This window comes from Cynara cardunculus (assembly GCF_001531365.2).
Source record: "Cynara cardunculus var. scolymus isolate 2C chromosome LG 9, CcrdV1, whole genome shotgun sequence".
Lineage (NCBI taxonomy): Eukaryota > Viridiplantae > Streptophyta > Magnoliopsida > Asterales > Asteraceae > Cynara > Cynara cardunculus.
This window is the reverse complement of record NC_037536.1, coordinates 5,557,029-5,567,343: the sequence shown is the minus strand read 5'-3', so window position 1 is coordinate 5,567,343 and position 10,315 is coordinate 5,557,029. Positions and strand designations below refer to the sequence as shown.

Genomic DNA, 10,315 nt, shown 5'->3' with positions numbered 1-10,315 from the left:
AAATAAACTAAAAAACTCTAATTAAATATCCGTACATAGATGAAAAATGTTGGATGCCACAGATACATACCAGTTTCGTAATTAGATACAAGGATTCGTAAACATAGAATTTAACCAAGAATCAAGCAATGATCTCGTTTGCTCCCGTCAATTTATGTTATCATTTTGACAAAACGGTTCAGATCAAGCGTTTTGTCTATACCGATGAAGCTCAACTGTCGAATATAATAATAAAATACACATTCATTTATTCAACCATAATTAAATCACACTTTATTCACAAATACAAAATCCTACTAAATTCAATCATAGCATTTTTGAGTGGAAATTAGGCAAGTAATTGCCATTTCTATGCTAACATCAATCTTATTCTTAATAAGATACCCAACTTTTCCAGTTTTTTTTTCACTTCTGGCCACCCAGCATACTTGGTCCAGAAGTCCCAGCTGTGCCGCTTGTCCTCAGATTGCCAAGAACATTAAGATCTTCAAACAATCTATACGAAGGGATATATGGGTTCAAACCCTCGCCACTCGAACCACCGTTGTTATAATAAGACGTGGATCTAGCAGCTGAATAAGCAGTTGCATATGGGCTGCAATAATAGCCAGGTGTTGGTGCCCATGGTGGAGGAATGTAGCTGGATTGTTGTTGAATGGTCTGAACCTGGTGTTGTAATTCGAGTTCAGGTTGGGCTTGAGCCTGAGCCTGAGCCTGTGCTTGAGCCTGTGCCTGAGCCCATGGGACCACGTAGCTGTTCATGGGTGCCTGTGGTGGTTGGTTTTCTACAATGGTTAAAGCCGGAGGGGTATGATCAATGTTAGATGTTGAAGCTTTTGCAGGTGCTAACGCCAGGCTCAAAAAGTCGATCATGTCTTCCGCATTCTTTTTGTTTGCTGGAGGTGGTGGATCAGAAAGAACGATGGCCATGGTCAAGGAGAGATCCAAGGCGGCTTTTTCGTTGGTTTTGGAAGCAGTAACCGTTGCTGAGCCATTTTGAGAAGAAACGCTTTGTGTTTCGTAGTGCCTGCAAATATGAAAAACGATCAAACCATTAATTCTCCCTATTTAGCAAACTAACTGACAAAATTGTTGTTGTTTGGTAAACCAAGTAATGTTTAGTAAAAATAGATGACAATGTACAATGACATAAAAGTGTTAAAAAATTAATTGGAAAATATAGAAAAAAACCCAGGAGCTTATTGATACGCTATTAAAAAGGATTTTCAAAAAATTAGCTTATAAGATAACTTATGGCTAATAAAACGGGAATTTTTCAATAAACTCAAAAAACAAGCTAGCTTAATAGTTGCCAAACATGAAACAAGCAATCTTATGTTTACCCGAAAACAGTCTAAGGGGTCGTATGGATAAAGCTGTGTGTGGATTAATCTGTCTATATAGATTGAAAAAGTTTTTGTTGTAAGGGATTTTTCATAGATAGAAGGAGCAAGTTTTTCAATTGATGCATAAAACTCCCCCCACCCAAGAACCCCACCCAAGAAGCTTGTTGAATAAGCCACCTTCTATATTATTAAAGCCACCACCAAACAGTCATGTATAGCTAACCGAATAGATTGTGAGTTCCATTAAGCTCGTTAAACTGCTAACAAACAGGCCCTAAATCCTATACAGGAGTTAAAGTTGATGAAAGAAAAGGAATGAAAAGGGTTTGATATAAGAATTGACCTGCTAGCTATCATAACAGAATTGTTTTGCTCTTCTTTTGCTTCATTCGCTGATGAATGAACCATGGGTGCGGAGGCCACAATACTTGATTTCGAGTTTACTTCTGCACTTTCAATCTGTTTAAGATGACTCGGATGGTTCATCGAACTCGATGCTTGAAAAGAAGTCATGGAACCAGAGGCAATAGCATCATGTTTCTCTAGAAGACATTGCAGGGTGTCGTTAAATTGAAGACTCTGTCGGAGAAGCTCCTCATTGCTGCCATAAACAAAAACTTTTAATAAAATCTTTGTTACCTCCAAAAGATTAGTTCGAGCTTACGTACGTTGTTGAAGCTAGCATTTGACCAAGTTTCTTTTGGTTCGATCGACATTGGTCAGTAAGATCAACGATAACTTCATCTTTCACAGCCTGAATACGACATAAAAAACCCAATCGCTACTAATTGGTATCTTCATTTATGCATTAACAACCAATAGATGCATTTGCAACGGTTAACCATACCGCACGGTCTTTGGGATCGACTGCTTGCAACATGTCGGATAAAAGATCTGAAACGTTCCTCATAGACTCCAACGTCGACACACTAACAACACAAGTTAAAATCTTTCACTCTATTCATACTCCACAACAGCATAAACACCGAAAAAGAAAAAAAACGTTAAAGCTATATTTGGCAAACTCGCTGGCTGTTGGCTAATAAGGTAGTGCATAAACTAGTCAAGTTTGGTAAGAACTAGTTTAAAAGCTAAAGGACAATGTAAAATGACCTAAAAGGAAAATAAAGGAGCACTTATGAAAATATAAAGTGTATAATTGGAAAAGTGAAACAAAAACCCAATAAGCTATCTAAAGTAGCTTTTCAAAAGGCTAGCTTACGGCTTACCTATTGAGAGTTTTTCATTGAACTCATAAAATAGGTTAGCTTAATGGTTGCCAAACATGGCCTAAGCATACCTCAAGTTCTCGTTCCAGGAAGTCATGGCTTCAGGCCTATTTGAGGAATTGACTCCGCCTTGAGGGTGTCCAGGTGATGGATGGGTAACCGGAGGTGTAAAAATAGGAGCCGGATTTGGCGATCGACGGGGAAATTCCACTCCATAACGCTGTTCCCATGAACATAAATCAACAAATAATGTTTGTATAATGCAGATATGAGAGCATCTATGATGGTGCTTATTTGAAAGCTTATTGGCGACATAAGCTCAATAAAAAAGCCCCAGGCAAAAATAAAACTCCTTTTTGCTTGTGCAGGTGTGGATTTTGAATGTGGGCACCACTTTTTTGAAAAAGCTTCACCATTGTGGATGCTCACTGAAGCCATATTCTCGTGATCATGATCGCACATCACTCTTGTTGATCACGATACATTCTTCCATAGTCGGGACTCACGATGACATTATCGAATGACAGAATAAAACAAAACGAAGGGCACCACAATATCATACGTACACTTACCCTTAGTTCCTCATAAGCATGGTGATAGTGAGCATGTTTTCCTCTTCGGCCTCCAAATGCTTCTTGCCAAGTGTCTATAAGTACCAAGATTTTCTCCCTTACACGCATATGTGTCTGCAGAAACAAAGTTCATCAACTTTCTAATATTCAAGATTCATAAATGAGTATAATACTTTATAGATTCATTTACAAAGTGACTCGAATCTAGATGCCCTTTTTGTGTCTTTTTGGGATGGCATCATKGAAGTAGTAGAGTAAAAGAAAAGAGAAGAAGGAAACCCTTTTCTTGACAATCTTGATCATCTCCTGAAGTATTTTTCTCTCCGCTATCTGGCTGTGAAGGTGGTCGGCACAGTTCTTCACCATTGTTTCCAAAAGCTAAACATCACAAAATTTGAAAATAGATTGTAGTACAAATTACAATTGGATTGATACAATGGTATATATACAAGTTATTTGTAGTAAAAATCTTCAGAAAATATGAGATACCGTCAAAGAGAGTAGCTGAACATTCGGATTCTTGTGTTGTAATCTACTTCTTAGAGCTTTTACATAGTCTTTGGAAAGCCTGGAACCATAGGCAATAAGAAGAGGTTTAATATAGTCTTTTCCTACAGTTTTTGGTGCAAATAGAATTTCAAAATTTGATCTTCATTACTTCAATTACTTCCTTAGCTTCCAAAGAAAATGGATACCCGGGCTCCATTACAACAAAATCAGAGTTATAGACGTAAAAAATGTCCAAGTATTCTCATTTCAGACAACTTTATAGGACTAAACAATTGTGCATCCTATATAAAAGTGTTATAATAAGTTTACATGATACTTTTAGATTGAATTTTTTTAAAATAAAGTATCTTAACTAGATTTTTCATAATGCTCCAAAACTTAGGGGGTGTTTGGGATTGCTTATAAAAGCTGCTTTTTAACTTATTTCAGTCTGTCACCGGTGATAAGTTGTTTTCTGGTGTTTGGATAAGAAGAAAAAAAAAACTGTTTATACCGGTGCCAAACCGGTAATAAGCTGTTTTTGATAAGTTAATTCTTTCTGACTTATGGAAAACTGCTTATTACCGGTTTACAATTTTATCCCCATTTTATTTAACTCCGATTTGATAATACATAAGTTAATAAGCACTTTTACAAAAAAAAAAAACATAAGTTGTTTTAAATAAGCAATCCCAAACACCCCCTTAAGCTCAATCCATCGCAGTAAGCAGTTAATACTCTTAAATTCGTTTTGTATATTTCAATAAGATAATCGAAGCATAAACATGTTTAAAGAAAATACTCCTTAATTGTTTGAACACTCTGTACATAACAATCATAAAAAACAACATCCATGAAACCCTAGAAACAACGAAACAGAAATCCAAAATCTCAAACAGTCATTACGAAAATGAACATCAAGCATCGATGATTTAGATGCATTACCAAGGCTTAGTATTGATGATATCACAAATCCCGATGTTGATTCTCCAATCAGGACAGTTTAAGAACTCGCTGGTGGCCTTATCAACTCGAGCATAAGCATTAACAATTGATGGCGATGGTGCAAATGGTAGCATGGGCATCATCTTTCTCTAATTCCTTCGTTTCTAACTATTACTGTTTTCTTGAATGATAATCGTTAGAACAGAAAATCTAACAGGATTTTAGCGTTTATACTGAAAGACGGGAAATGAATCGAGAAAATTTGGGCGATTTTCATGGAATTTTGAAGGGAGAAAAACCTGTCAAACCATATTTCTGGTTCAAAATGCAAAGAACGAGGTGTGGTGCAATTTTTAACGGAATTCCGTAAATCATTGAATATAAAACCGAACCGCTACCCTAATCATGAACCGGGTCTTTTTTTGGGTATTTGATCCTGGACCGGCCAAAAAAATAAAAGTAGTCCAATTTTTGACATGACGTTAGACAAGAATGAGGTGGGAAAAGAAATTTCAATTTGTTAATCGAAAAAACATCGGACAAAAACACAATTATTATTTCTCTTATAACGTAGCAAAATATAAAACGAAAGGGCCGTTTACTAAACACTTACTTGGTAAGTGCTTATCGGATAAATTTTCTTATCGGATGAACATGAGAAGGATCAAGAATCTTACCGGGTAAGAGCAATGAAAATGATAGAGAGTCTTACCCGGTAAGTAAGGATGACGACTCTTACCCAGGTAAACACTTACCCAGTAACTTGCTGCATTCGATATATTTTGGTGTACTAAAATCTTAGGTATCAAAATAAATTATAATGTTGAATCCTATCGGTAAACACTTACCGGGTAAACATTTGGGTAGACCCCTAATATAGAATAAATTACAAAATTCGTCCTGCGACGGACCGATGGTGAACCCCACTCCAATCCACCATCCAATTCACCTTCAACCACTATTTCTGCCCTCGTTAAACCATCACAAAACCCCGTCACCTTTTTCCTACGTCCGCCCTACACCATCGATCACCACTGGAGCCCAGTATTTAAAGGGACTTAATCGATCATTGCTTAAAGCCCTTGACCATCAATTATGGTGGATTGTTAGAACATGATTTTGCTTGGTTGAGTTTGGATGATCGGTTGGAGATGATGAAGATGCAATACCAAAAACTCTAAAACCCTAAAATATTTCTTACCCGTGGCGGATAAAACACTAAAAACCCTCAATAACGGTGCATGTGTATTGGACTAAAAATTGAGTGTTAAAAATGGAAACATTAAAAACCCTCAATAATGGAAATTATGTATTGAATTAAAATCTGGGTGTTTAAAATGGAAATTATGTATTGAATTAAAATCTGGGTGTTTAAAATGGAAACACTAAAATCCCTCAAGAACTCAAGAATGGAAACAATGGTACGTTGTGAGAGAAGAAGGGTAAGTGATTGATAGCTAGGAATCATATGTGCTCATACAGTGGATATAAAATCCCTACAGTGACGGTGTAAGTGTACAAGAACACTATGATCGCTACATGTAATAAAATAGTATAGTACCAAGATCATTTCATAGGGAATGGACTACTAAGAATCAGAGAGTTCAACGAACTTCTTGATCAGCACGTTTTGGTTGTGAATAGAAGTCAAGTTTTTGTTGGTTGAAATGTTTGAAAGACAAAATAAACTTATGATGAAAAGATGGATATGCGTGTCAGTTTTTCTTAAAGCAAACGTAGTAACACAATGGTCAGATACTTTGTGCATCACGTAATTGTCTATAAAGATCCCGATCTTTCGAAAGTGAACCTCTATAGACTATGCCGACAAAGTGCCAACAAATTGTCCACCATTACTGATTCGTAATCTTGTCGATTTAGCTAAATTGATATATAAAAATCAAGTTCGATTAGTATAAAGATTTATACCTAAATCTATTTATGATGTAAAACTCGACTAAAGTTTGAATATTAATAAATCATACAAAACCCGTATCTCTATGTGATTAGCAAACACACTCTCAAATCTTTGTGATCATTTAAGCCGTATTTCGAATGCGTTTATCTCTGGATCTAAGGTCTAATATTAACACTTTAAAGTGGTCGGCTTATCCGCGTTGTTTAAGTCCCGACTCAAGTGACCAAACTTAAGAATTAACGACGATAGCAACACCCAAATGTTGCCTACTAGTCTTAAGTTTGACTCATACCCACATCCACACTCAATGAGGTGATTGACTCATACTAGATATGAAAGACATGATAATAAATACTTGGAAAATAGTTGCATTAAAACGAAAGTAACAACTTGGACATGGAGGACAAGCTCTGGAGAGAAAATTACAATATATAAATAAAAATACATTATACACTAAAATCACCAAACACAAGAGTAAATGAAACTCAAATTGTAGCTCTTGGTTGAAGATGAGATGATCATTTAATGATTGCACCACGCTTCTTTATATATGAAAAATTGAGGTCTTTGTGCAATGGATGAAACACTTTTTAATCATTTTAGTACAAAAGGTGTTTACTATTTCTCTCATCTTCTAGAGATCTTTAGATCACTTCAAAACTTCAAGATACTGTACCTATAGACTAGATAAAATCAAAATATTTCTTTGTCCAAAAGTAGCACCGAACATGCCCACAGTGGGCGAATAATACCCACTGTCCACAATAACGTCATTTTTAACACAAAAATTAATCCTTGGTAATTCATCACCTCTTAAGTACAAATTAGATAAAATAAAAGAAATAGCAGAAAAAATGGGTAAATAAAATACTATAGAAACCTAAAAAAAATAATAAATAACTAAAAAATAAAAGTTATCAGTGATATTGGGAAGGAATATGTTGGAAGGGGACACATGTCTTTTAGTGATTGAGGTGTTCCAAAATGATTTTAAAGTAATAAATGAAGACATTGATGTACTTGACTTAACGGGCTAGGATTAACATGGTTAGAAGTAGGGACCTGATCTATAACAAACTGAAACAATAGTGATCATCCTTGTAATTAGTTTGTTAAGAGGGGATCAAATCCAAATTTTAATATAACTACAGGGACTAAATTTGTAATTTACTCATTTATATAAATCATATTTTTTACTATAATATTTAATTATAGATACATACAAATATAGGGACAAGTTCAAACTATTTAAGAAAACAAGAAAAATATTGTTAATATATAAAATTATACATGGTTCACACACACACACATACTAACGTATAAAATTATACAAGTTCAAAAGTCGCCAGCTTCTATGTGTGTGTGTGTATATATATATATATATATATATTTACGTACAAAATTATACAGGTTCAAAAGTCGTCGGCTTCTATATGTGTGTGTATATATATATATACATTTATATATTCACGTATAAAATTATACAGGTTCAAAAGTCGTCAGTTTCTATATATATATATATATATTCACGTACAAAATTATAGAGGTTCAAAAGTAGCCGGCTTTTATTTTTTTGATGTTAATGCAAATCACATGTGATTTTGTACATCAACGACCTTTTTCTTTTTTTTTCTTTCTTAAATAGTTAACATTCTCGTTTGAACATTCATCTCAATATATAAAATAATATATAATTATAGACACACACACATACACACACACACACACACACACACATATATATATATATATATATATTTGTATATAAATTATAATACATAATTTGTATAGGATCAGATTCATGGGAAAATCACAAAAAACGAAAAATTGAGGAACACTGTAATAATCATTCATCTGTAAGGTATGCATATGTGCATACAAGCAATTTTTTCAACATACACATATGCATACTATACAGATAAATGGTTATTAGGGTGTTTCTCAATTTTTATTTTTTAAGAGTTTTCCCCTAAACCACACACATTCTCTCTCTATATATATATGTGTGCACGAAAATTTTAAATTCTAAAATATATAAGGCGTTGGTTTGTGCGGGTCGCGGCTTGGTCGATGCGGATAACCCACCCACCCAGGACTTAGAGATAAGATCGCTTAAGACTGTTTTCAACATTGAATTTAGCTAGACTTTTGGTGGCTCTCTTCCCTAAGGCCATTTTGCTAGGATTTTTGAGAAAAGTCTTGCTTATTGATTCTAAGGTCATTGTAAAAGGTATACTCCATTGTATTCTCCTCCATATGTTTATCAATATCCAAGCCATGTCTCTCCTTTATGGTACACTATATCACGATAATGAAATCACGTTAAATCTTGGTGTTCTTTAGATTTATCAGCATTTATAGTAGTCGAATTGATTTGGATGTATTTTCTACTTGTTGGTATATTTGGACCCATTTAGGATCCAAATTTTCCATATTGGCTTTTGCATCGCATGCATCTTTGCACATTTAGACAATTGGTTTTGGACTTTTATGCATTGTTCTTAGAAATTATCCCAACAACTCTCGACCATTAAGATGACATAATAGACTTTAATCTTACTTGATAAGTGCAAACTCGGTAAAAATCACTATCCTCACTTACTGAGTAAGATTGTAGATCATAGTTATACTTCTTATCGGATAAAATTTTTGGTCCTACCTTATTTATCTTACCTGGTAAGGTATGCGAGTCTGTAAACATTTACCACATTTACTAAAAGTCCACCCCTTAATTTATTGATTTTATATTTATATGGTTACTTAAATGAAGTGTTCTTTAACGTTTTGGTACATGCGTCATTAAAGTTAATAAAAAGGACCCGTTAATACTCCTACTACTCTTGTGTATATTTGATGCTTAGAAAAAGAAAAATATACATAAAAAGGATTAAAAAAGGAAATATTTTATTAAAAATGAAACCAACTTTATACCGATTCTTATCATGAGGAACCGAATTTTAAAATTTTCATGTTTGGGTCTGCAACAAACTTTTTTAGTGATAACTGTGAGAATACTTACTTTTACCAACCTTCATCCATCATCCACCGACATTCACACACCTTCATTTATTTTCGCATACCAATTTGTACCACCTCATTGAAATTAAAAAAAAACAAATTGCATGTGAAGGTGACCGTAGTCATATGAAAGTCGGTGAAGGTGATGAGGTAAATGAAGATGTGCGTTTTTTGTGAGCCAATAGATAAAGGTAGACGAAGATCCGGATTTTTATGTGAGTTATCAGATAAAAAAAATCCAATAAATACTCCAAAGTGTTCTCCTTAAAAAATGTGTTCGCATGATCCCAATTCTTTCTCGTTAAGGTACAAATTTTGGAACACGTCCTACCCCGTCTCATGGATTATTAGAGAAACATGGTTAGTTTCTATGAAGCATAGAACTCATGTGTTCTAACATCAAAACCCTAAAAATGTTTCTAGACTAAACCTCGCCTTCAAAAATCTTATGATACCCGAATTTCTTATTTCTTCGAGCTTTAAATAGTGAAAATCCATTTGGGCATGTGCAACCTACATCAAGGATGATCACTAAACTATCGTTGAACTTCCAAGGGACCTATGATACAAAATTTGTGACCCAACCAGAGGGCCTTTGGCCTAGCGGTATGTGAGTCTTTGGCCTCCTAGAAAGTCAGGGGTTCAAACCCCACTATATGTGAGAAGGGTGTGTGAGTTTATTTGTTCTATTTGCAGTATATAAATATTATATACTTTAAAAAAATTGTGACCCAAATACGACGTGAGATCACAAGCACAAGTCATGTGATTCTTCTTTGGCCATTGCGACCTAGCCAT

At 34.7% G+C, this 10,315-nt stretch overlaps 1 protein-coding gene across 1 annotated transcript; it reads right to left on the bottom strand.

Moving 5' to 3' along the window:
- Window positions 1-346: 346 nt before the first annotated feature.
- Window positions 347-4,855, bottom strand: LOC112517696 (TOM1-like protein 6). The gene is made up of 9 exons (XM_025125081.1): window positions 4,582-4,855; window positions 3,637-3,715; window positions 3,427-3,525; window positions 3,148-3,261; window positions 2,647-2,795; window positions 2,194-2,275; window positions 2,015-2,100; window positions 1,690-1,947; window positions 347-1,027 (listed from the first exon to the last, which is right to left on the bottom strand). Exons 1-9 carry the CDS (start codon window positions 4,722-4,724, stop codon window positions 406-408), a joined length of 1,632 nt encoding a protein of 543 aa, XP_024980849.1. The 5' UTR covers window positions 4,725-4,855; the 3' UTR covers window positions 347-405.
- Between the last annotated feature and the right edge of the window lie 5,460 nt (window positions 4,856-10,315).